Genomic DNA, 26,771 nt, shown 5'->3' on the forward strand with positions numbered 1-26,771 from the left:
AAAGTCCAGGACTACATGACTTCATTGATAAATTCTACCACATGTTTAGAAAATAACTAACACCAATACTCTTCAAATGTTTCCCCAAAATTAAAGAGATGGGAACATTTCTAAACTCATTCTATGAGGCCAGCATAACCCTGACACTACAGTCAGACAAAGACACTACAAGAAAAGAAAACTACAGATCAATATCCCTGATGAATATGGAAGTAAAAATCATAACAAAATACTAGCTAACAGAATTCAATAACACATTAAGAGGATTATACACCATGATCAAGTGGGGTTTATTCCTAGAATGCAAGGATGGTTCAACATATAAAAGTCAATCAGTATAATACATCTTGTCAACAGAATGACTGTGGGGAAATGACATTATCATCTCAACGGATGCTGAAAAAGCATTTAACAAAATTCAACACCCTTTCATTGTAAAAGCACTCAACAAACTAGGAATAGAAGGAAGTTACCTCAACATGATATTTGTAATAGCCCCGAACTGGAAACAACCCAAATATCCTTCAACGAGTGAATGGTTAAATCAACTGTGGTACATCTATACAATGGAATACTACTCAGCAACAAAAAGAAACAAACTACGGATGTATGCAATAACTCAGATGGCTCTTCAGGGCATTATGCTGTGTGAAAAAAAATCCCAAAAGACCACACACTGAATGATTCCACTTATATAACCCTCTTGAAATGACAAAATTATAGACATGGAAAATTAGTGGTTGCCAAGGGTTAGGAAGAGTAGGGAGTGGTGGGGAGGTAGCAAGTGACTACAAAGCATAAGTGAGATCTTTGTGGTGATGGAATAATTCTGTATCTTCATTTCAGTGATGATTATACAAATCTACAGGTGTGATAAAATGGCATCAAACTATACATAAACATTGTGCCAGTGTCAATTTTCTTGTTTTGATATTGTACTATAATTACATAAGAAGCCATTGGGAGAAACTGGATGAAAGGTACATGGGACCTCTCTTGTACTATCTTTGCAACTTCCTGTGACTCTATAATTATTTCAAAATAAAGCATGCACAGTCACACAAAGCCCTTGGAAGCATGGCAGATATTACTCTGATGGAGGAAGAGTTGACATCACAGTAATGCAAACATCCTCACCAGAAGTGGCCACGTCTTCCACTTAAGACCTTCTCTTCTCTTGAAATATCATTCATCATCCATCCTCCTTCTACCCTCCTGGCACATCACTTCAGCAGCCCCAATCGTCTCCCATATTGCTAGTTCCTTTCCCTCCCTCCTTGGCTGGTTCTAGGGTAAACTTCACTTCCATCTGTCCCCTCCAACAATTCCCTCACATCTCCTCCTTGGGCTGCCAATCATATGCCACCTCTGTGCCCCCACCCCAGGGCAACCAATCAGAGGTAGCCATCCTCCTTCCCGCGTGTGACTCAAATTGGACCCATCAGAGTCCTTGCCGGGGGTTGCCATGTGACTGCTGCAGTTATGGGCTCAGAGTGATGCATTCTCGGCCGCATACCTCTGGGGGCACCACTGACAACGTGTTCTACAAAACATCACACTCAGAGGGAATCTAAGCCTGAGTCCCAGAAGAAGAAGCTGTGAGAAAGAAGGACTTACCAAAATGACAAGTCTAAGAAACAAAAGTCAAGTCTACACCAGGCAAGGCAAGAAGGGCTTTTCTGGGCGCCAGCAAGCCAGGAAGGAGGGGACTGTAGCCAAGTAGGTAGGCCCTGCCCAGGCACATCTGCTTCCCAGACCACCTACGTTCACTCCCAGGGAGCCTGATGCCCTCACGTGGGCCAGCAATCTAGCCACATGGCTACCGCCAGCCAAGGAACCCCTACCGTGCCTGCGACAGCCCCCAGGGCAGGCCCAGCTGCTTCCAAGGGTGGTGTCACGGTGCCACACTCCCATGGAAGTCTTTGTGGGCTCACCTGTCACTCGTCTGCTGTACAGAATGGGGTATCAATTGGAGGGAACCTAAGTCCTAGACACCAGGGCTTGGGGGGTCAAGGGGAGGCATTCTCCTTATGGGAAGGCCAAGGTTGCTGGGCCTGGAATAAGTGTGTCCTGGGAGGCCACAGTCCCTGGGGGTGGGTGAGGCCAGTGGAGGCCAAACCTTGGGGCAGACCAATCTGGTGAAAGGGAAGTGGGGCGGGAGATGGGGAACTGAAGCCAAGTCCCGGCCCGCTGCTGCTGCTTCGCCATCACCGCCTCCACGCCATCATCAGTGCTCTAGAGCCTCTGTGAGGAACGAGCCCGGCTGGCTCAGCCTGAGGACTCGGCAAGTCAGGTTCGTTTTTCCTTTAGCCCCCAACCCAGATACACGCAGTCCTCCTCCCTCTCTCTCTTTCCCTGCCAAGGCCCATCAGAGCTGACGAGGCTGACTCTGGCAGAGTGCTGTCTCTGCTCTCACCTGGTCACCTCACTCTGCTGGCCCTGAGGCCCTGCTTTCCCCTGCCTTGTTCCTGGCTCCCAGCCCCCGACCACCCCAGGCAGCCAGGCCCAACCAAGGCCAGGCTGTTTTGGAAAAGTGTTGGGAGGCGGCAGAATGTGCGGTCTGTGAGTTCCCTCCAAACTGGCGCCCCAGCCCCTGGACAAACAGCGGCCGTGTCGGTCTGTCCACAGCGGCCTGTGTTCTCCTTCCAGGCCAGGAGATCCCGAGGGCAGGCAGCCGTGTGGGGGACGTCACCGACCCGCTGGGCCTACAGGGGAGAGGCAAGGACAGACTGGGCGATGACAAGCCAGCCACCCGCCCGGCTGGGCCCTCCCACCCCGTGGCAGGGCGGTCAGACCAAGGGCAGCCCAAGGGCCACGCTTCCTTCACCTCTGCTGCCACACAGGACATTCCACTGGGAGAGGTGGAATTTACACTCTGAAAAACTACTACCTTCCACTGGCACATTTCCCAGTGGAAGCTGGGGGTGTCCGTTGCTGCTTCTCGCTGACCCAGCAGACCTCCATTGGAGGGATCCCCCTTGGTGGAGCATGTGCTGTGCAGGGCAGGTGGCCTCCGTTCTGGCCCAGGACCAGCCTCTGTTTCTGTGTGACTGTGAGAAGGTCCCTGCTATGCTGAGACTCTGTTTCATCTGATGCAAAACAGGAGATCACCTTGCTCTCCCCTCCCCAGGGTGGAGATTAAGGCTCGGGGAGCGGAGACCTGCGCTGGGGAGGGTCAGGTGAGACAGAAAGATGGCACAGGGAAAAGGACAGGTTGAGCAGACCACCCGGTGGCACTGTTCAGGAGACGATGGTGATGTCCCTCTGGGTGCCAGGCTCTTTGAGAGACGCCCTGTGTCCTGGCATGTATCTGGGTCGAGGCTGGGTCTGACAGTGTAGCCACAAAATGGGCTTTTTCAGGCTGGCTCAGTGGGGGCTTGGGGAGGGGACCTGGTAAGACAGGGGCTGGGACTGGCCTGGGCATTGTGAGGCCTTCCCCTTGCCAGGGCCGGACCCCCCGGTTCCTGGTGCAGCTCCAGTAGCCACGGCTCTGCCACTCACTGCCCTCCTTCCCCACCCTAGGTTCTGGGGACCGCCCTGGACGTTCCTTGTCTGGCAGTGGACGACGCCCTTCGCTGGGTCACCTGTGGGCTTCCGGGACAGTCAGGCGGCAGAGCAGCTTTTCACAGAGTGTGAGAATGGGCAAAGAGGACATGGTTTCCGTCGTCAAGTGGGCTCGGGGAGCCCTGCAAACTCTGAGCTCTACACTGTTCAGTCCCTCAGCATGCCCAGCCCCGGGCTCAAGGTCCTGAGCAGACCCGCAGTGAAGGAATCTGCCCAGCGCTGTTTAAGCCCTTCCCCAGACTGATTCGATCCCAGAATCCATTTGCTCCTGCAGCACCCACGAAACAGGCTCTGAGAAGTGCCTCACGGCGCATGAGGCTGAGAGTCGGGAGAACTGGATTCTGCTCTCGTGGCGCACGTGTGCCACGTGGCTGTGGACATCCGTGTCCTCACTCGTGTGAACAAGATGGACTCTGCAGTGCTCTGGTTGCCACGTCCAGGACCGAGACACCTGGCCCAGCCAGGCCCGGCCACATGGCCAGGGACGCGGCCCCCAGCTGCCCCCATGCTGCAACAGGTCTCTGGGGACAGTGGCCCTCCAGGTCCATCCTCCCCTCCCCAGGGAACCTACCGCTCACAGGATACAGTCACGGGACCTCTGTGTGCTTTCATGCAGGGAATGGGGGCTGGCCCCTCAGGGCAAACACTGCGGGGAAGAACTTCCTGCCTGACAGGTGGGACTGGGTGTTGTTGAAGGGAAGGTGGGTGGACCGGAGGATCCTTTCAGGGAGCTGGAAAGGCAGAGACCAGACAGCCAAACGAGGGTGAGTCCTCAAGGTTTATTATAGAAGCCTATAAAAGAGCCACATTGAGTATTTCCAAAATCACAAAATGCACAACTTTTTTTAATATGCAACATGGAATATTATATACAGATTAAAACCACGACAGCAAAAACACTCACACGGCACCAGTTTCATATCAAAACAAAACACACAAGTGCTTTTTCAATATTAAAACAACTGTGATAAAAACATATTAACATTTTGAACCATGTTTACAATAGAGGAAAAACTTCATATTTTACTAAATAACAAATATTTAACAGCAAAAACTTTATACTAAATATCTATTTTGAATTATAACAAAAATAGTACTTATAATAGTTTATAAAGACAGACACAAAATTATAACATTTATGAAAAAACAAGTTTTGTGTATAAAATTATATTATAGCGATCTGGGCAGGGTCAGGATGGTGACCAGAACACAAATGCCAACGCCCAACATTGAAAGTGCTTCAATCTGCAAGCCCATGGCGGGAAGAGTTTTGTGGGGTTTTGTCTTTTTCATGTCAAGTTACAATAGTAGGAATGGTTAAGTGAGAACACATCACCCATCTGATGCTACCTCTATAAAACCTACACGCTAGCACACAGACACGGATGGATGTAAAGAGGAGACATGGGTGAGTCTCAACATTGGAACCCTCCTGTCAGCCAGTCAAGAGCTTTCTTCAGTTCCCTTCTTATTGCCTTTGAGACCCAGCGGGGCAAATGATCCTTCTTCCCTCCCTCACAGGGATCCCCACGGCCTTGCCTTCTCTGCCCCTCCCAGGCTGGTCACCCAAACCAAAGGCCACTGAGGTCTCCCGCAGCCTTCCAGCTCCCTGCCCCTCGCCGGGGCCAGGCCTGGCAGGCTTCCTGTCTGGAGCTGCACTTACTGCAATCCTCGATATTTAGTCAAAGACATTTGGTTCAGGGCAAGCTGGGTCAGCTGAGAGGAGCGTGAACCTTCCAAGCACCGGGCTTTTTTGTAGGTAACAGATTCTGGTGCACCATGCAGCTGTTTTCAAGCTTTGATGAGCCTTTGCACATTTTTGCCTGTTTTTCAGAATGGGGCGGTGGGGTGGGGGAGATTGAGAGATATTACTAATTTTATTAATGTCAACTTTTGCCAATAACGTCTGTGCCGCACTTGCCTTTTAACAGTGAAAAGGTAGGAACCAAATGAAAGACTTGAGAATGGGGGAGACAGAACAGTCCGCAGGCACGAGCCATTCCTGTAAAGCCCGCCACAAGGCAGGTGTGCATGGGGGCAGGCGCCGGGGGCTGCCGCCTGCCCACTGAACACCACTGGGGGTGCCACTGAGCTGCTCACACGGGCCACTGCTACGGAGAGGCAACCGGGGAATCCACGTCCCGCATTCTTCTTCTGTGTGTTTTTTATTTTCTCCTAAAGCGGATTCACTGCTTTTATAACATCAAAAGCCAACAGAGAAACACGAAAAGCAAAGAAAAACTTGAAAACAGACACAATCACTTAGAGACTCACCAAAGGCCCCAAACCATCCCCGGGAGGCATCCCTAATTGCCAACACTCAAAATGCCAGCGGCAGGAGCTGCTCTTCTTTCATCCCGACCAGCCGGCTTTCAACCAAATCACTTCTGACGAATCACACGTACCCTCCTCAGCTCTCGCTGCAGCGCCCTCCTCAGCTGCCTCAAGACCAAGCAGAGGGCCTGAGTCGGCGCTGAGGAAGGGCTGCGTCTGCACTCACCTCCCCTTGCTTTCACCTGGTCCCCGCACCCCTGAGCTGGGCTAAGCAGACAGTGGCATAGAGGGGGGAGGGACTTCAAGGACACCTTTCCAAGGGCAAAGGGCAAAGGGTGAGGGTTGAGGGAGGGAAGACGGAGGCCCTGGCTCCCCGTCAGAAGAAAGAACCCGTATCCTTCCCTATACTCACTAGGCAGAGTGGGGGGCAGTGGGGTGAAGAGTGACCGAGTGGGACACGGCAGCGGCCTCCGAATCCCCGGTGATCAAGGTTTCTGACAGAGCGGGGAGGGAGGTGGTGGGCCGTTTCCCCATCCCCACCAGGGGACAAAGGCAGAGGTGCTGGATTTCACCTCGGGAGTGAGGCTCTGAGGTTGAACCCACAGAAGGTCTGGCGCCTGGGGGAGCTGCTCGACCCTAGGCCGGCGGGGGGCGGGGGGGGTGGCTGGGTCACTTGCAGAAGTCCTGCCGGGGACAGCTGGGATGGAGGCCAGGGGACGGAGGAGACACTTGTTCCAGTCCCAGTGACACCAAGATTCGGTTATATTAGTGAATAAATATGGGGGTGGGGCAGGCCATCCATGAGCCGAGGGCCTTGGGTGTATGTGTAACAGGGAGCAGGGCGGGCTCCAGGCCACCTGGCAGAAAGGTGCGGGTGTCAGTGCACGTGCCCAGGGCCACCAGGGAGGATGCTGGGAGGACAGGGCCTGGGGCTCCTTTGCCCTAAGGTCAGAAGAGAGAAAAAGTAGCAGCAATAGGTAATTTCAAATGTCCAAAACGGCAAGGGGTGGGCCTCCAGGCTGGTTACAGCCTGGCCCCGCCCTGCCAAGGGGGACTGGTGTTCTATTACCCAGGATGCTGTTCCCCGCGGGCACTGGTGGCCACACCGGGAGGGGCACTCGTCCCATCTGAGCCGAGGCAGGAGGGGAGGGGGTGCTGAAGAGAGGGCCAGAGAGGGCACCTCTTTTCCTCCCTCCCCCCACGTCAACCACCTGACCTCACACGAAAAGAGTCCGAAAGAAAAGGGAGGGAAGAGACCAGTTCAGAACATCACAAGCAAAGGCTGCAGCACAGCCGACATCTAACACTGTGATGGGCATGCGGGGCGGGGGGCCAGGCCCTTTCCCGGGGGAGCTAAGCTGTTGGGGACTGGAGAGACTAGAGAGAAGCAGGGGCCAGGGGGAGCGCCCGACCCCGGAGAGCCCTTTTGCCTTGGGGCAGGTTTGCCAGGGAGGGGAAGAGGGGCGGGCAAGGCCTGGGGGGCCCTTCCTCTTCCCCGGGCTCCAGCCCCCTCCCACACACAGGTTTCTACCCTTCCATCGCCTCCCGCCCCGAGGCCTGGCGCCCTAGACCGTGGCGCTCAGCATGGCCTCCGTCTCTGGCAGGATCTTGTTCTGGTTGGAGTCCAGGCCAAAGAACTTGACACTGAGGCCATCCACAGGGTGCAGGACGGGGACCAAGGTGATGCGGGGGAAGGTCCGGGTGGCCAGCTCGAAGCGGCTCGTGCTGGCTAGCTCCACCGCCAGCACCTTCAGGAACAGCTTGGCCAGGTGCTTGCCCAGGCAGGTCCGGACACCGCCACCGAAAGGGAGGTAATGGAAGCGGCCATCCTTGTCCTCGCTCCGCGCCTGACCGAAGCGATCAGGGTCGAAGACGTTCACGTCCTTGAACACGGGCGCCGTGTCATGTGTGTCCCGGATGCTGTACATGACACTCCAGCCTTTGGGGATCTGAAAACCCTGGAGGCAAGGCGGGGGCAGGGGTGGGATGCAGTGGTGAGAACCAGAGGAGGTCTGAGAGGACCCAGGACCTTCTGCCTGCCAGCCCCCACCCAGAGGTTCCTGGAGGCACCCCACTGTGGTCCCCGGGGGCCTGGCCAGCCTCCCCTTTTGGCATGTCAGTCCATCTACTTATAGATGTCCCCATGCAGCTTCACAGCACACCCAGCTGGGCTGCATCTGACCCAGCATCTGGGGCAAGGTCCCTGCTGGGTCCCTCCCGTCAGCCTGAAAGCTCCCCGAAAGCGAGCACCGTCTCCCCATGAGGCTGAGGCACCCCACAGGGAGCTGGTCTTTCCCGTCGGCCAACCCCCCACGCCACAGCTCACGGGCCCAGCCTCACGTCGAGCTCGAAGGTCTGCAGCACAGTGCGGTAGCCCCCGGAGACGGGCGTGAACAGGCGCATGACCTCCTTGATGACGCAGTCCAGGTAGTGCAGCCCACTGAGCGTGCTGAGGCGCAGCGTGCCCTCGCAGGGGCAGCCGCCACTGTGCAGGATGCCCTGGGCCCGCAGCTCCTCCCGCAGCTTCTCCAGCACGGCCGGATGCTTCAGCAGCTGCATGATGAGCGAGGTGCTGGCGCTGGCGGTGGTGGCGTAGGCGGCGAAGATGAGCTCCAGCGTCCCGTCCTGCAGAAGCAAAGAGGCACCGCTTGCAACCTGGGTTCGGCTTGGTGGCCCCAGCCTGGGGGCAGCCCCTCTCTGCCGGTGTCACCCCCAGGCCCCAGGGTTATCTAGCTGGGCCCTGCTGCTTCCTCTGAGCCTCACGTTGCTGAGCCATTTGGGCCACGATGGACAGAGGTCACGGGTCCAGTCCCCTGGCTGGGCAGAAGCACGAGCCTAAAAGTCCCTTGGGGAAGGGCTGCTTCTCACTCACTGCCGAATTCCAGGGCCGGCCTCAGCAGCCCTAATGAGTGCAGTGAGCTCACAGCAGAAAGAGAGCAAATCCCAAGGAGCGGGCACTGTGCGGGCGAGTGGGGGTGAGGTGCAGGGTCTCAACCTGGGCCTCCAGACTGGCAACCCCAGCTCCTTCCTCCCTCCGCAGGAGGACATCTGGTAGGTGGTCAGGAGAGCTGAGGGGTTGGGAAAGCAGTCTGGGGTCATACCCACGAGGACCTGGGATGGAACTGCAGTGAGAAGGCTGAGGGAAGGTGGTCCCCAGAAGACTTAGAGCCCCTCCAGGGTCCTCTGGGGAGCAGTGGCCCCACAGAAAGGCCCCACCAAGTTATCTTGTTCCAAGCCCTGCATTTTACAAATGCTGAGCCCAGAGAGGGGAGTGAAAGAACAGGTCCTTTACTTGCCATGCCACCACCTACAAGTCACAAAACTTCTTATGAAATGGGAAAGTCTTTGGGGCTCCTTCCTGGCTCATGAGGAAAAAAAACCTGGGGCTAGAATACAGGGAAGCAGAGACAGTAGGGACAGAGCAGTCGGCAGTGAAGTGTCCACAGGCGCCTGGCAAGCACGTGAGTGGCAGAGTCTAGACGAGGACGAACTAATGCTCCCTCCTCGGGTGGAACACCCACCCTAGGACAGGGCAGGCAGGAAGCCCTTCCTGGAGCCCAGTGTGGACAGTCTTGGGGCCAGCAGCCCAACTGGGCACCGCCAGTGCCAGGCAGGCCGGGAGAGTGTCAAGTGCCACCCACTTGAAAAGGCTGCTCTTCCCCAAGGGCTGAGGCTGCCCTCCTGCAAGTGGCTTCTCCTTCTGGGCCCGCATTCCCCTAGGTGACCTCCTAGGGCTACTGTGACCACGAAATGCACTGAAATAGTGAATACCGGGGTGGGGGGCTGGCTGGGGAGAGTGAGGGGGTCAACGACGCCGCGGACGCCGTGTCTGTTCAGGGTTACTAAAACCAGTTTTCGGTATCTTTTCCAACATGGTAGATGGGACTGTGGGTGGGATGGAGACAGCGGGGCCCAGCTGCTGTGAGGACCACTCACCACCAGGACTGGGTGCAGAGCAAGCCATGGGGAGGGCAGGGGAGGCCCCGTCCGTGTGGGTGCTCCCACCCTGAGCAGCCCCAGCACGGAGCGCAGGCGTGTGTGCTGCCTGAGGCGGGTGGGGAGGGGCGCCCCACCTTCAGTTCCTGCATGGTCATCTCCTCCCCGTGCTCCTTGCTGCTCTCGATGAGGATGTCCAGGGCATCTGAGTAGTCCTTGCCCTGCGTGCACTGCAGCTTCTCCCGGATCGCCTTTTCCAGGCCCTTCTGTAGGGTCTGTCGTGCCTGAATGCCCTGAGGCGGGGAGGAGGCCATCTGGTTACCCAAGGGGAAGGGCAGGGTCCCTGAGGGCCTCCTCCCAAGGCCGAGCAGGGCAGGGTGGGGACTCTTCTGAGAGTTCCCATCTAAGCAGCAGTGACCCTGGGTGAAGGCTCCCCTCTGTGTGTGTGACCAGTGACCATCTTAGCAGTCAGCTGCCCCTCCCTCAGGGTGGCCTCACGGATGCCCGTCTCCTCTCCTCCCAGGCCCTGGGTGCTCACCCGCCGGTAGCCACTAAAGGGCAAGTCGACAGGCAGGGAGAAGACGTTCTCCACGAACTGCTGGTAGACCTCGAAGAGGTGGCCGAGGTCCTCCTCGGGGATGCTGAAGCCCAGCAGCACTCGGATGGCCATGCGGAAGGTGAGCTTCTGCGCCTCCTGGTACACGTTGATGGCCTCGGGGTGGCTGCTCCAGGCGCGCAGTGTGTCCTGGATCACCAGCTGGATCTTGGGCAGGTAGCTCTCCAGGGCCTCGTGGCTGAAGATCTTGGAGAAGACCTGGAAGGCAGAGGGTCAGATGGACTCTGGCCTGCCCGCTCGGCCCAGCTGAAGCACCGTTCCCACGACCGTGATCAGGGAACACTCCAGGTCCTTACCCTGACCAAGCCCAAGCCTTGCCGTCTCCAGACACAGTCCCTCTGTTGGCTCCTCTACTCTGAGCCCCCCTCCTACTGCCCACATCGTGGAGCGGAGGCAGGGGAAGGACGGGATTAAAACACAGTTCACAAAGTCGGGACATTCAACATCACTCACAGGGGGACCTGAGCTGGCATTCCTTTCTGAAACCCCAGAAAACCATGTGCTCCAAATAATGGCAAAGCCCGGGGACTGGGCAGTCCAGCTGCCAACAGGTCTGCAGGCGATGTGGCCATACCAGAGTGGGGGGCAACACAAGAGGGCGCTGGGCAGGGCTGGAGGGGAGGCTGCCCCTCCACTGCAGGGGCCATTCCCGAACGCCCAGGCCACGGGGCAGACGTGCCCAGGAGGAACAGAACACAGGTGAACGGACTGGACAAGGAAGAGGTGGAAAGCAGTAAGTGGCTCTTTTCCTCCACTGATGGGAGAGCAAGAGAGTCCAAGGCTAGACTGCAAGCAGGACTTCCTGAGACCCAAGACTGCTCTCACTCCCTGGGAAATACCTACTGGGCAGAGATCGTAGGGGGTTTGTTAACTGTGCCATCCAAATGTCTTCAGTGTGGCCGGGTCTGGAGGCACGGGGATGGGGGCAAGACTCCCCACCTCAAAAGATCAGAAAGCCAAACAGAAGGCCTTTTAATTTCCCGCATCTTCCCGGTCCATTTTAAGTAGCCAGTGAGTCCCTGTTTCCACCTCCCTTGCTTGCAGTCCTCCTGATTCCTGAGCAAGTTCCTCAGCCTCCCTGCCCCCTCCTCACCCAGATGCCCCTGCGCCTAGTTTCACGCTGCTGCCCGGGGTGTACGGCACAGGGTAAGATGTTAGTTTATTTACTGTTGGCCGGTGGGTCACACGGGCAACCAACAATGTCTAGCCCCGACCCCCAGAGTCCAGAGCAGAAGGGGGTACCCCCACCGGGGCCAAGGGAAAGTTCACCGGGGAAGGCGAGGGTGGGGGGGGCGGGCAGCGCAGAGGAAGGAGACAAGTACTCCTCTAGCCGCACCCCATCAACCCCACGCAAACCACACACACGCGCCCACCCTCCCCTCCTGCCCCCAAACACAACCACTGCACAAACTGTAAATGTGAGAATTTCCCCTGCAGTCAGCTCAAGGAGGAAAAGGTAACATTTTCCTGGCCTCAGCCCTGCATGGCTAATGGGAGGGCTGGTTTGCAGAAATAACAGTGCTGGCCCTTCAGTGGCCCAGCCAGGCGTTCACAATAGCACTTTCATTCCGAAATTCCCGGTGGGCAGAGGGAGGGAGAGAAGGAGGCCAGTGAGGGGCAGAAAAGCCAGCACTGTCTGGGGCTGCTCCTGCTGCTAAGGGACAGCTGAAATGTAGAAGGATGAGGGGAGGTGGCCAGGGGCAGCCCAGGCCTGGCCAGGTCACTCACACCTTGCTCAGCTGTGAGGGCCTGGGGAGTTTCCAGGGCCACCTCCCGCCAGGGTGCTCTCTGCCTCAGCCCCGCCCCCTGGACCCTGGTGTCCTTAGGATGTCAGGTTCCACTCTTGGTCTAGGAGTTTTACGGGTAGGAGTGGGGCCCTGCCCCAGAGCCCATCACTGGCCTGCTAGGGGCCCTTATGAAACAGCAAAGAGCCCACAGAAGGAGCAGTAAGTGCTCCGTGGGAGCCAAGCAGGCTCCTGAGGGATGCAGGATGATAACTGTGGCTGCCAGGTGGCGGTGGGGAGGCTGGAGGTAGGGCAGGCAGGGGCAGGGGGGCCACGTCTGGCCAGAGCCAGCCAACCTAGGGCAGAGCCAAGGGCACTGCCCTGGAGGGAACGTAGCAGGGGCTGGCCAGGGCCCCCAGCACACAGGACACCTGGGCCCAAAGGTGGGCATGTGGAGGGGGAATCAAGCAGAGGCCCATGCCGACCAGGACCAGCCGAAGTCAAAGCCAGCCAGGCTCCTAAGATGCAGTGGGTGGTGGGAAAAGGCAGGCTGGGCACCCAGAAACCTGAGTTTTATTCCCAGATCATCCACCAGCTTACTGTGGGATCACGGCCACGTCACCTTGCGGCCTCATGGTCTCCTCATCTGTAAATTGGTAAGGTTGAACCAGGGGATCTCTGTGGTCCCTTTCAATGCACAGATCGCACGAACACCAGTATCCGTGTGTCCCTGAGTAGATACTCTCCCCTCAGAGAAGCCCAGAATCCGGCACGGCATCCGTCACCTGGTGTAAGTGCCTGCCAGGCCCCCACTCACGCACCTCGTATGGGCTACAGTGGCTCAGGAAGGGCCATCCCAAGGTTACCAAAGGGGGAGCTCTGAGGGACCCCACTGCACCCCGAGGAGTGGCCAGACAGGACCCAGGGACAAGCCTTGCCCCGTCTGTCCCAAAGGTTACATTCCCTGCGCCCTCTAGCGATGGCCGGCTGAATCGCTCCTTCTCCAGCCTTGGGGGCCACGGAGAGCAGGAAGGACCCAAGGGGACCTGGGACTGGGCAGAGCGACTCCAAGGGCAGGGGGTCCACACCTGATCTCTAGGTGGGAAGGGGCCCTGAGCAAGGTCAGGAGCTGAAATGACCGCAGGAAGCCTGCACCTGCAGGCCCCCCGGGGTGGGGCTTCTGAAAGAATTTCAGCCACGACCAGGGCTCTTATCTTGACCCAGAAAGGAGTCTAACTGGATGCTCTGGGGTCCCTTTCCTCCTGGCTGTCCCATGATTCTCCTCAGAGGCCCCCAGAGGTGGAGAAACTACCCAAATGAGAAGCCGAGCAAAGGCAGATTGCGGGCACTCCAGGCTCAAGGGGCTTTGATCGGTGGTCACCAAGTCCATGCCCCTGCCTCCCGCCCAGCTGTTCCACAGGCATCAGAGCCTCCCAGGCGCCGGGAAACTCCAGGGCCTCATCCCTGGGACCGTGCCCAGGGTTAACAACATGGGCACTTCCCAAAGCCAGGGCAGCCCAGAAACCACCGCCCACCACAAAGGCCAAGAGGAGGCGGAGGTGCTGCCCAGGGCACAGGAAGGCCTGGGCACGTGGGGGCGATCAGGGTCTGGACTTGGGCACAGGGGAAGGCACCGGCGGAGCAGCTCATCGTGAAGAGGGGAAGGGTTCCCAGCGGCCCCAGAGCCCACGGCCTGACTGCAGTTGCAGCAGGAGCCAGGGCTGCTTTGTTTCCCTCTGGGGCTTCCCTTGGAATTCCCACAAGTGAGCCAAGAATGCTGGACAAAGGTCACCGGGAACCAGCCTGGCTTGGGCAGAGCCCTGCACAGGGAGAAGCAGGTATGGACATCCCATCAGGGTTGGCACTGGGGAGAGCGGGGCGGAAGTGCACGGGAGACCTGGGAGCTCCAGGCACATACCCCGAGCAGGACGGGCTCTGGCCTTGAAGGATGTGCTTGGAAACCCTCCCCCAACCTCTATGGGTTTTCCCAACAATGCAGTTGGCTCAAGAGCCCACATCCTGGGTTCTCGCTCTCCCTGTAATAAAAGCTGAATCCATACCCAGGGTCGGGGGAACCACCAGGGGGCTCGTCAAGGCTCAAATTCCGTATAATTGTTCCTACAAATGTCTCCCCCACACCCCCAGGCCTCCCTCCCCACTCCTGCCTCTTAGCCAGCGCCCCTGGGAGGGGAGTCGCTCACTGGAGCCCCATGACCCTGCACGCGGACCCGCTCAGCCCGATAACCGCCCCTTCTCAACTGGCGGCTGTGGATGGATGGAGAGAAGGATGGGCAGCCTCAGAAGCAGGAAGAGCCAGAGAGGTGACCCACTCCCCGGTCCAGTGACTCAGACTGGGAGGAATGGAGGCAGCTGCCCGGGAGGGTGGGGGCCTAGGCAGGCCACCCCGCCAAGCCACCAGGGCCACGGCCTGCAGAGTGGAAAGAATAACAGAGGGCGGGCAGCCGAGGCAGCTGTCCGAACGGCGCAGGGGTGAGGCCAAGGTGCGTACTTTATGCTCAAGTAGGGGGAGGAGAAGAAGGGACGTCATCCCTCAGCTGCCTGGCATTTCCACTGGACCTCCACTCCACTCTGGCTGCCTCCCGAGCCAGTCCCCACTCAGCCCTCCGACTGGGAGAGGCTGGCCAGATCTCCCAGCCTGGGTATGCCCCTTCTGGGTCCCCAGCATCTGTGGGCAGAGTATCTGTCCCCGACTCGAGTCCAGCTCTGACTGTCCCCCCAACTCTTCTACACACGACAAAAGCACATTGTGGATGAGGGGAGAGAGCAGCACTTGGCACATACCTGCCGGGCTCTGAGTTCTGTCCAGACCCTCCTATCCGTCCTCCAACCACAGAAAAACCCCCTGAGAAAGCTGAGGCCCAAAGAAGGAAGGGCTTTCCCAAGGTCACAGTCTGGGGCACAACTGGCCACACTCACCAGGGTCCCTGAACACCCTGCCTCCCACCAATCCAAACCCCGCTGAGCCACCCTCTACCAGTCCTGGGGGCTCTTGATGTATCTAAGAGCTAGAAGGGGACGCTCCTCGAGGGCCCAAATTTATTCTGAGGGTAAGGCCAGCTGTTTCGGCTACTCTGTCAGCCCCTGGAGGCACACCCGCCCTGCCCTTCAGCCCCAGGAACCTGGAACAGATACAACTGGCTTAGAGGGGTCAGGGCCAGAGCAGACCCCAGCCAAGCCTCCCCACTTCCCGCCAAGGCCACAACTGTCTCCCAAGGCTGGGAGAGCGAGCATCGCAGCATCACAGCCTTGGACCCCACCCTGCCCTGGGAAAAGGACGCAGAGGGGGGTGAAAGGGAGAGCCCACACCACTCACCCCTGCCTGACACAAGGGCACGCAGAGGGAGGAGCCCACTCCCAGGTGCCCTGGTGGCTGGCCGTGGGCACCCTCCCCCGCTGACCTTCAGAGACATCCGCTCCTGCCACCTGCCCCCTCAGCAGCCCCTGGTGCTACAGTAATTTTTGGTGAAGGACCTCTGCTGGCAGCACAAAGGCTCCGTGCCTCTGCCAGGGGGTGGGGACAGAGCTCCCAGTAGCAGGGCTGCCTGGCCTCGCCGCCGCCTTCCCATCCCACACAGGTGGAAACTTCTGCCCTGAGCTGAGCCTGGCAGACATGACTTTGAAGCCAGAGGCTGTGCAGTGGTTCAAAGGCCACCTGGAGCCAGTCTGAGCCGGCCTCCCCCAGGACCCCATGACCATGGGCCCTCTTGGCTCTGCCCTCCTGCTGAGGCACCTCCTGGCCTCTCCATCCCGACATAAACCCAAGCCTACAGAGGATGTCTGAGGCGAGTGCGGTAACCCTGAGCCTGAGCTCCTCCCCGAGCCAGGACGGGGCCCAAAGGCCAAGCCAGTGAGGATCGGTGGGTGGGCAGGCCAGGCTTCTTAATTCCTATCCCCAAAACGTCTGGAGCTGTTCCCCCACCTCAGCCACGGGCACAGAAGTCCCTGAAGCCAGGGGTCAGGGTAGGAGGGGCAAGAAGACCACTCCTAGGGTCTCTCCAGTCCAGAGTTCCAAAGCTAAGTTCATCCTTGGGATGCACTCCAAGTTCTCTGACAGAATCTCAAGGCCACTGCCTGAAATGTCCTGCAGATGCTGACCCTTTGGTGCACAGAGGCCCAGCCCTATCTCCAGAGGAAAAGAGGAAATGTCTGATCCTGGTGTGTGGGGTTGGGCACTGGACGCTTCCAGAACTACCCATGACAACCGCCCCCCTTCTCTGCTAACCCTCCCGCCCCATCTCCCCTATCAGACTCCATCCACCCTTCCAGGGCAATTCCCAGCTTCTTTGCATACAAAGAGAGATGCAGTCCCTCCCCCATGAACCAGAGACCTCCTGGCCCCAGGGAGGGAAGGGGTAACAAAGGACGAGGGACAGAATCTGAGGTCGCAGCTATAGGGACACAGGCCTGGCTTCCAGAGAGGATTCTGTTAGATTGGGCAAGGTATTCTGGACGTTCTCCCTGGCAACCCTACCCCTCCCTCTTGGCCCTAGACCACCAGGGCAGCCTGGACAAACACCTGGAGTGCAGTGATGGCTGTGAGGAACCCCTTTCCCAGCACACCTGGTCAGACCTCCAGAGAAGGGGTGGGGTAGCAGCCCCAGTGGAAATAGTGATGGTCCTAGCTTCCCGCCAGCAGGGCCTCAGCACACGTGGCCCCCACTTCCTGCGAGTACATCCTAACCAGGCTGGGCCTGGCCCAGCAGCCCACTCTCCAGCCAGGTCCCTGCTTGCAGCGTGGGCTGGCTAAGACAGTGTGAGTGGCACAGGGCAGTCCCCACCCTGGCCAAGTTGGGTGCACTGGGCATTGGGTCCAGCAGACTGGCCATTCTCTCCAGGACCAACCTGTGTGCCTCTGAGTACTCTCTTCTCATCCCTCCAGCTAGATTCTACTTCTTAAGGGCAAGGACCAAGTTTCCAGCTTCTATGCTTGTATCTAATCTAAGGCCTGCTACTTAACGCAGTAAACTTAAGTTTATGGAACATCGATTAGAGATTTGGCGGGGGAAGGATGTTTTCATCTGCCCATTTAACACAGGACCCACACACATGCCACATAGCGAGCACGCAACTAGCACACAGAAACCCTGCTTTGGGTTCCCGAGCCTCTGTCAGGATGAGCTGGTTTCTGGCTGCTCCCTTATCCGCAAGGTGCTAGAGGGCAAGGGTGCCTGAAAGAGAGAGACTACCTATGCCTCATCTGTGGTCCTCCTTTCTGGCCCCACCCAGGTCCCACCCCCTCACCCTGTCTCTCACTCCAGCTTCCTCCCCGGTGTATTCCTCCAGCAGCATTCATCTGCACCCCCCTCCTTCCTCCCAAATGGACGATGTAAGCCAAAACCTTGGAGCTTTCCAGGAGGGCCCTCCCCACCTGGAGGCCCAAAGCCAAGTCAGGCAGAGGGTGCAGGGAACGGCAGGGCAACAGCCTCTCCCCAAAGCCCTCTGCACCCCCAGGGTCTCACACTCAGGTCCTGACCAAGCCTTCTTCCCGCCAGCACTCCCTCCCCGCCTCCACCCTGACCCTCAGCTTCTGGCAGCCCAGGTGGGCAGGGCTGAGGAGGGCTCTCCTCGGTGGCTTAGAAACAACTCTTCCCATGGAGGCCCGTGTTGCAGGCCCTGCCCTGCCTTTGCTTCCTTTCCCGACCTGGTTCAAGTCCCTCAATCTCTCCAAGCCTCGGGCTCCTCTTCTGCGAGAAAGGGACAGTAATTGCTTTCTTGTCAAAGTCTTTATAAAGATAAAATGGGGAAGCAGCCACATTCTTTGGAGCTGGGTTTCTGAGGCTCGGGCTCTCTCCTAACTCTTTGAAATAACGCTTTTGGTGGAGTCACAAAGACGAAGAAAAAAAGGAGTGTTCTGCATATTTGATGAGCCCCCATTCTTGAGCCTACGGGCCCCCTCCCAGCCACTCCCAAGAACCCTCCCATCTGCCCCCGGGCTCTGTTAGCTGCTTCCTGCTCTAGTGAAGCAGATGGGAAGACCACTTCAAGAGCCCCTTTCCCAGCCCCTGAAATACGTGCTTTAGCGGGGGGGCGGGGTGGTGTACGTGCTGACCTGTCCCCTCTGATTTTTCCTCCTTTTATCTGTTACGGAGAACTACTCTTCGCAGGCAGTTCGGAAGACGACAGATTCTACAGGATGAACTCCTCTGTTCACACACACACGTCCGGAGGAGGGGTCTGCCCCACCATGGCCCTCTCCTGTCTCCCAAGCTCTGCCACTTTTCCCGGAGATCAGAGGCTGCCTCTCCCTTTCCTTTAGGTTTCAAACCGGGTGAGTCCTCTGACCCAATGGAAAAAGTGAAGGGAGGGGAGGTCGTGCAGCGCTGCCCCTCCCCACCCCCGCACCCCAGTCGCGGCCGCTTTAAGCCGGCGGGCCGGCGCCCCGCCCGCCGGCGGCTCAGCTTTCGGGTTACTGCAGTTCAAACAGCACGTGCCGCCCGCGCTCTGAGCCGCAGCGGCGGCGCTGCCCTGGGAGGGGGCGGGGAGGCTTGCCCCTTGCGCGCTGGCTCGCCTCCTCCGCGCCTCTTCCAGGCGCTCGGGAAATCCACAGGATAAACACCCACTTTCTCTTCCTCTTTATGGGAGGGGGTAGGTGCGCTTTGATCCCCCGCCGCGCCTCGGCTCGCCGAAGTTCTCCCACCCCTCGCCCTTGCCCCTCTGTCCAGACCGGTGCGCGCAGTGGCCCAAATTTCACCTCATCCCTCCCAGGCAAGGCCCAGCAACCGCTGCCCACAAGGTGCCCCCAGCCCCCGCGCCTGCCCGCGTCGCCCTTAAGCAACCTGTGGCCGGGAAGCTAGGTGTGATTTTAGAACGATCCGTTAACAGTCCTCGGAATTCCAGGGGACGAAAAGGAGGAGCGCTGGCCACCGTCCGCCCTCTCTTTTTTCCAGGTTTGTGGAACACGACGATGACAGGCGTTGGACGCCCCTGTCGCCGCATGTTCAAGTTGTCCAAACCAACCCCCAATTAGCCACCCGTTGGGCCTGGTAGTGCGCACGGCTTGGTGGCTTACCAAGAGGGCAGACCCGCAAGAGGCCTGTACAGGCCCTGGATCTGGGATCGCAGCCGTCTAGGCAGGGAGCTTCGGGATCCTCCCACATGGTGTGCAAATGGGGGCGCGGACTCTGGTAGGGACGTCCCCGAGTCTCCGAGAACTCCTTACCCCGAGGGAGGTGCACGAGAGAAGAGGATCAGAGCACGGGTGCGGGGCTCTTGGCCTAGAGTTCTTACCTTGCGCTTGTTGCGGTGGATATCGCCGATGGAGTTGGCCACCGTGTTCGGGCCCAGCAGCATGCGTGTGCTACGTGGCCACTCGGTGCTCACGAGGTGGTGCTCGCCCATGAGGATCTTGCGTACATTCTCCGCGCCCGTCACGCGGATCAGCGGCCGCCCGAGCAAGTGCGTCTTGAACACGTTGCCATACTTCTCCCTCCGCGACGACTGGAAGCCAGAACCCTGCGGGTGCCACGCAAAAACTTTCTCAGGGCCCACGTCTCCAGATGGGACACCTGGGAGGCCCAGCCTCGAGGGCCCGCGGGGGAGGGGCGGAGGATCCAACCCGGGGCACCAGTCCCCAACCCCCCCACACACACACGCATGCACGCACGTAGGTTTTATTTTTCACAGCATGCATAAGAACTGGGGCCTAGAGGATAATCAATAAAGGAAGGGGGCGAGAGGCCCAGGGCAACCCCCGGGGAGGTGGTTTTTTAGTAATGACTTGCGGGAGGGAAAAGATATCCTGGACTGCGGGACCAGAAGCTAGAACCTCCGCCTCCCCCTTCCCCCGCCTCGCGCTCGGGAGACTCTCGGAATAAATATTTCCAGGCTCCCGGCCACGGGCTGGCGAGACCCCGCGGGGTGGCCGCAGGCCAAAGATTATTTATAGCGGCGAGCGGTCGGTGCCCGGAGGCAATCACTACAGATGGGGGTTGGGGTTTCCTCCGTTCGCTGGTGTGGGCCACGAAGGGACACGGCGGCCCTCTGAGGGCTCCGCAGGGTAGAGTCATGGGCCGGGAGCCGCGATTTTCCTAATGCAATATGCCCTGGAAATAACTAAGGAGGACTTTCGTCGTCGCCCTGGAGTTTGGGACGCGAGAGCAGAGGAAGGCGCTTCCCGAGGGGCGGGGTAGGGCTGGGCGGGGCCGCCGTCTCAGGTAACCGGATCCCCGGTGGCGGCAGCGCGAGCAGAGCGGAGCCAGGCCCCGACCCGGGCCCGGCACTCGGAGGAGCTGGCTGTGTCGGCCCCACGCGGGTACCGGAAACAGAGGGGACCTCCGAAGGCCGGGAGCAGGGGCGTCCCGCTCACCTTTGACGAAGTAGCTCGCCACCCCACCCTGCATTAACCCTTCTCCGGCCAGGGCAACAGCCGGTGAGAAGGGGAGGGGCGCCACCTGTCAGGCCGTCCCGCCTGCCCGCCTGCAGACGTGCGGATGCCGGCTCCAGACCTGTGGGGTCATGCACTCCCCGAAGGGACACTCCGCTTCCTCTTTTCCCGGGTTGGTCCCCCTCCTCACTTTCCCTTCTTCCACGGAAAAGCATTCGCCAGTTAGATGTGTACACACCCCAGCCCTGCCGAAAAGTGACTCTGCAGAACCCGGAGCCCTAATCACTTTTCCACGTGTGCCTCCGGCCCGGGCGCGCGACAGGGAGCGAGCTCGGAGCGCCCGCGCCTCCAGGAGGGGGCCTGGGTCGCGGGGGACACCGCCCCACTCCCAGGTTGGCGGGTCGGGGAGAACTCCCGCCACCCTGCCGCGGTTCTAGACGGCGTCTACCCCTTTAAGAGAAATCAAGGCGAGGGTGGAGGTGCGACAAAAGGGGGCAGAGAGCGGGGTTCCCTCCCTTGGTCTGCTGTACCGGTCTCTCTCACTACGTCTGACTCTCCTCTCCTGCGTTTCCTCTGTTTTTCTTTTCTTTCGACACAAAAGTTGGGTTGTGAATTTTCCGAGGTCGCCGCCGCCTTTCTCCCGCGGCACCCCCTCCCCCGCCTCTGATCTGCCTAACTATAATTAAAGTGCGTTTTTTGTGGCATTAATAAAGAGTTATTTGTCCGCCGTTTCCACGGTCTTCACAAAGAGGACTTTCATAGGGGCGGCCGCTCGAGCCGCGAGTCCAATTTATACAAAAATGTTGTATTTTTAGCCCTGGGCTCTGTTTAGATGGCGCACGGTGGAAACGGAGAGCCCTTGGAGGTCCCCCCGTAAAATCTGATAAATGACTCCGAAAAAATAAAGCTGGGATTCAGAGGGCTCCCATTAACCCCTTCAGTGCTTCTCTACACGCATCTCCCATTTCCTTCTCACCTCAGAGTCAAGGGCCCCGGGGGCGAACGGATTGGGTGGCGTAGGCCTGCTTCCCCCTCCCCATCTTACGTGCGGGTCGGACGCGGAGCCCCAGAGGCCCTTTTGTGGGATTCGGAGAAACGGTCAGGGGACGTTGGTGGCGGGGGTGGGGTGGGGGCGGTGAGGAAGGGGGGGCGGCGACAGACCGCGAATTCTGCAAATTGGCTCTAATACGGCAGGGGCCGACGCCCCTGTGAATATATTTTATTTCCTAAATTCTCGGCCAAAAGCCTAGACCACCGCTGCAGTTAACCCTTTAAGTGTGTTGGCACGGGAGAGGCTCTGGGGATTTCTTTACGGCAGCGGGGCGGGGGGAGGTCCCATTGGTTGAAGTGAACCCCACCTTGTTGCACGAACAGGCCCCCAAAGAGATGGACTGATACCGGGACTTGGGAAAACCGCAGGGCAGAGGAACCTCGCATGCCCCTCCCGCCCCAGCTCTGCTGTCAATTGGCGCGGGGCGGGGCTCCGCAGGGTGTATGTGTGTGTGCACGCGGATTACACGCGTCTGTTAATTTCAAGCCAAGCTTTAGCACTTCTAAACTCACAGGTCTCTGCGTTCACCTCCCGCCTCCGCTTTCCCGGGCCGAGGCTGTCTGCTTCAGTACAGCCTACCTTCTGCTAACTCCTAACAGCATCTGCCGGACAAACACGCGTGCACACGCCCACACAACACACCTTCCGCGGTTAACCCAGAGGACCCCCCCTCCCCAAAGAAAAACCTGCTGTGTATCGAATTGCAAAAGCGATTATCTAGCACTTGAGGATGTTAATTCCAGGTTAATCTCCCCATTACCTACCTGGGTCCGGTCCCCGACGCGCCCACCCCCATTATCACCAGCAGTGCGGGTTGTGTGGCGTCTCACAACAGACACAAACGCACTCTATGGGTCTCACACACACCTCTCCCAAGTTACTCTCCCCTGCTAAACTGTCCCCACCCAGTAAGTAAATAGACCCTTTTCTCCGAAAGCCGAGAAACCTCGGGTCTCAGGCTTCTCATTTTCCTTGGGTTACCTCCTTCCTCCCCCACCACAAAACACACACACTTTCTCAGACCGTAGAACGGGGCTATAGTACCTGGCGTGGCCGGTGACGCGGCGGGAACACAGCCCGGGTCTTAAAGGGGCAATCCTGGCTGCCACTGGCCCACTCTTTCTTTCCCTGACTCAGTTTTCGGGTCCCAGTGACACCGCCAAAGCCCGGGAAGTCGACGGTGACTGGGGCCTGGAGCGCGAAGGGGAGGCGAAAGCGGCTCACGACTGGATGCCCCCTCCGGCTCGCGCTGCGCGGGGAGCCCCCAGGACGCTCGATGCACCCCTGTTGAGTCGCTCGCGACTGGAAAAAGTCGGTCTTGGGAGCCCTCTCGGATTCGGGAACCTCTCTTACCAGCCCCTTGAACCTGCGCGCCCGGCGCCAGCGGGCTCGGAACCACTCCGCAGGCGGGCAGGGGAAGCCCGGGCGGCTCAGGCAGAGAGGAGGGAAGGGGCGGGGCGGGGACCCGTGCCTTCAGGCTCCCGGCGCCCCCTGGCCGGCCCGCGGCTCCATCCGCCTGGTGCTCGCCGCTAGCGGACCCTGGAGAGCAACGGAGCTAGAGCGCCCTTACCTGTAGCAGCCAGTGGCCGGTCTCTCCGATGAGCGGGAAGCCCATGGAGCCCTTAGGGATGGGCAGCTTGCAGCTTTTGTCGCGGGTGGCAGCCCAGCGCAGCTGCCACAGCTGCTGCGACACGGCCAGCAGCAGCGTCACCGACACCAGGCACGCGGCGAGGGTGGCCAGCGCCGACACCAGCTCCAAGCCTTCAAAGAGCATGTTGGCGGCCGCTCGGGGGATTGGCTGTGCTGGCCGCGGCGGGGGAGGGGAGGGCCAGACGAGAAGGGACGGGAGCGGCGGGGGGAGGGGAGGCTGCCGCCGGGGGTCCTGGCACCTCCGGCCGAAACAGAAAAGGAGCAAGGAGCCAAGGGAAGGGAAGTGGAGGCTGCGAAGGGAGCGGAGACAGTGGGGGGAAATCGCCTAAAAGAAGAGAGAGAGGAGACACGAGGCGACTCGGAGTGTAACTTTGTTTGTTTGTTTGTTTGTTTGTTCCCTTATAGCGGACTTAGGGGCTGCTGGAGGGGTGATGAGACGAAGCCGTGAATCAAGCTGGTGGATTAGCTCTCCCCGCAACCATCACACTCGGAAAACTTTGGAAAACTTTGTCCAGCGGGAGCCTCTCTCGTAAGCCCCTTCCCCTGCTCGGGGTGGGGGGGGGGAGAGGTGGGGACAGAGAACTAGCGGAGAGAAAGTGCGATCGATTTGTCAAAAGTTTTCCCCTCAAATTCCTAGGTTAAAAAAAAAAAAGGAAAAAATCCTGAATCCCCAAATTCCAACGAACCCAGAAACTTTGGGTGCGAGAGGGAAGGCTCCCCGGCTGAGGCGAGTGGAGAGGCCGAGCTCAGCGCCCCTGGGCTGCCCTGGGCGGCGCGCCGGAGCCCCAGAGCCGCCGCTGCACCCCCGAGGCGGGCGCGGCGGGCGAGGCGGCGCGGCGGGCGCGGGTGCGGAGCCGGCGGACCGCGGCCCGGACGGGACGCAGCCGGCGACAGAGCCCCGGGCGGGCGCTGGGGCGGCGGCGGCGGCGGCTGGCGGGAGGGGTGAGGCGGGGTGGGGTTGGGGGAGGAGGTGAAAACCCGAGCTGGGCTATTGTATCAATTAAGAAAAGGCAGTCCGTCCCGGGACGCAGTCTCTCGGCTCAGGAGTTGCTGCTGGGAGAAGAAAGGGGGGGGGGGGGGGGGGAGAAAGGAAGGCAAAAGGAATGAAAGAAGGGAAAAAGCAGGAGGCAGGATTTCAGGGCTGATGGTTTTAAAAGCTTCTCTCAATGTGAATTTGTGCCTCTGAGAGCCAGGCGATGCGTGTGTTTATATAGAGCCGGGAGGCTGCGCCGTGGGCGCTCCGCCAGCACCCCCCACTCCCACCCCCACCCCCACCTCCGCCGCGCTCTCGAAGCCGGAGGCGTGGTGAGAGGCCGGCGGCCGGAGCGTGTGAGCGCCCGCCGGCCTCCAGCCCCGCCCAGGCCGCCCGCAGCCCGCAGCCCGCCGCCCGCCCCGGACCCACTTGTAGCCGCCGCAGGATCAAACTCAGTTCACCTCTCGCCTCCTCTTCCTTCTCGCCGGCGTCTCGCTGAGCCCGGCACCTACAGACGGACGAGATGAGACACACACACACATACACACACACACACACACACACACACACGGTGTGCGCTCGCACGGTGCCCGCTTGGCTGCTAGGCTACTTCCCTCCCTCTTTTCCTGCCTGTCGGGCCCCGGCCCCCTTCCCACATCCCAGGCAGTCCCGCGTGGGCCGCCGCCCCAGCAGCTGAGGTCTCAGGCGGACTGCCCCTCGACTGAGAGGCGCCAAAGGCCCCTAAACCTGTGCTTAGGGTCTCCAGCTCCTATCCCGCGGGACCCCGCTGGCTCCTATCTCCCGGAACCCCTCAGTCCTCTCATTTGCCACTCCCAATCTCTCCTAGCCGGGGGGTCCTCCATCCCGGATCTGGACATCCTCAAACCTCGGAGGCCAGGGTCCCTTCCCTCCCCCCCCCATACGTCTCTTACCCTACAGGACCCCGAAGTTCCCCCTCTCCCCGTGCGCCGGGCAGCTGACGCCGCAGCCTTCCTTTCGGACACCTCGAGACCCCCTAATTTGTAGTCCCCTCCACCCCCCCCGCTGCGTCGGAGGAACCCCGATGCTGGTCCGGTGAATGTCCCGAGAAGAGGACAAATGCTGCGGCCCCGGCACCCGGAGGCAGGAGGTGTCGGGTACAAACGTTCATTGATAAATTAGCAAATAAACAGCCAGGTGAGCGCGGCCACCTTCTCCCAGCCGGCCGCTGAGGGCCCAGCGCGCGTGCCTGTGCGAGGTGTGCGTGTGGCCCGGGGCCGCAACTGTGTGCGCGCGCGAGTGTGTCCCCGGGTCGGCCCGACGTCTGTGGAGCTGTGTGGCGTGTCTGCGGGTTTGTGTGTTCTTTCTGGTGCTGTATGTGTGTCTGTGCGTCGTGCATCCGTCTGTCATCTGGGCTCTCCTCCTGCGTGTCTGTGATACATGGAGCTATGCGTGCCAACCCCGACACGGTCTAGCTGGTGCCTGGCTCGCCCTCTCCCGCGCGTCCTGTTTTCCCCCAGCCCCCTTTTCTCCGTCGTTCACTCTTGCACTCCCAGAACAGAAGACCTAACCTTCAGTTAGGATGGCGTGTGTGTAAACGAAATTAGATTCCCCTTTTAACACCTCCCCTGCATCCAATACGAGTTCTATTTTAGAGTTCACCAGAAGAGAACGTGTATGTGTCTAAGGGGCGAGCATCTGTGCTGTCCCTCCCCGTGTGAGCCCTTCCGAGGTTGATGTGGCGGGCGGAGATTTAAAAGCTCTCTTGCTTCTAGCGCTCGGTCATCTCGGCTCTCACTCTCTGCCCTGGAACCCCACCTGGTGGACAGTCGTAGCACTACAGATCCAGGGGGAGGCAATTCCTGCTCCCCCCCTTCCCTCTGTCTCCATTCACAGGGAAGATCAGCCCTAAAGGGCCTGCTTGCAGGCTCCTAAGTGGCTCCACTCCTGCTTCAGTGCCCTCAGACTTCCACCTCAGGCGGCTTGGGGCCCAGACCCTCACAAAGTCACTGTCAGGACCACCGTGACCCCAGAAATAGAGAGCTGGGGCACATCCTCACAACAGGGAGGTTTCACAGGACAATCAACTCTGGATTGGGTACCCAGGAGCCCCGAGACCAAAACCACACCGTTCCCTTTGCTGGGGGGGGGGTGGTGAGAGTGGGCAGGAGTGGGGCTAGGGGAGACTGTTGAGGCTCTGCTGTTTTGAAGAGCCCTAAGAATATAGCCTGACCCCCAGACACAGCACTCCTCCGGGATGGCAGAATAGGCAAGGTGGCCCTGGAGAACCTATGCGTGGAGACATCAACCTCTGAATGGATGGACACACAGCCTTATAGAGATGCAAACAGATGCACAGGCAAGTACTGAGAGAGCATGGGCACGCACAAGCGCACACACACACACACACACACAGGAAGACGCAGGCACGTACACTTAGAGAATCATTGTCAACAAATTCACACAACACCTGCCTCCAACCTCAACAGACCACAGGAGGTGTCTGCTCTGCAGGGATCAGAGCCCCAGAAGTCTCCACGAACCATTGCCTTCCCCTCCCCCGCTCCTACTTCACTGTTGGCTTTTGGGCACTTTCATCCTCTCTTCCTGTTCAGGTGGGAGTTGTGAGGGGCCCTGGGGGAGTCATTCTGAGTTCTTAT

The 26,771-nt window shown here is 59.2% G+C and overlaps 1 protein-coding gene across 1 annotated transcript; it reads right to left on the minus strand.

Annotated features, from left to right (window-relative positions):
* Nucleotides 1-4,329: 4,329 nt before the first annotated feature.
* On the minus strand, nucleotides 4,330-24,337 carry CYP26B1 (cytochrome P450 family 26 subfamily B member 1). The gene is made up of 6 exons (XM_027131992.1): nucleotides 23,080-24,337; nucleotides 19,363-19,587; nucleotides 10,313-10,588; nucleotides 9,912-10,067; nucleotides 8,179-8,463; nucleotides 4,330-7,796 (listed from the first exon to the last, which is right to left on the minus strand). The coding sequence occupies exons 1-6, from the start codon at nucleotides 23,281-23,283 to the stop codon at nucleotides 7,404-7,406; spliced, it is 1,539 nt and encodes a 512-aa protein (XP_026987793.1). The 5' UTR covers nucleotides 23,284-24,337; the 3' UTR covers nucleotides 4,330-7,403.
* Nucleotides 24,338-26,771: the final 2,434 nt, after the last annotated feature.

Source organism: Aethalodelphis obliquidens, unplaced genomic scaffold (genome assembly GCF_003676395.1).
Source record: "Aethalodelphis obliquidens isolate GAN/ISIS:26980383/991018 unplaced genomic scaffold, ASM367639v1 scaffold40, whole genome shotgun sequence".
NCBI lineage: Eukaryota > Metazoa > Chordata > Mammalia > Artiodactyla > Delphinidae > Aethalodelphis > Aethalodelphis obliquidens.

What these genes read in the sequence shown, in the direction of transcription:
- CYP26B1 (XM_027131992.1), bottom strand. Translation starts at nt 23,283, where the DNA reads ATGCTCTTTGAAGGCTTGGAGCTGGTGTCGGCGCTGGCCACCCTCGCC. An exon ending in TCCACCGCAACAAGCGCAAG is followed by an intron (nt 10,589 to 19,362) that starts GTAAGAACTCTA and finishes TCTGCCTTCCAG; the next exon opens with GTCTTCTCCAAGATCTTCAG. An exon ending in CCTTTAGTGGCTACCGGCGG is followed by an intron (nt 10,068 to 10,312) that starts GTGAGCACCCAG and finishes TCCCCGCCTCAG; the next exon opens with GGCATTCAGGCACGACAGAC.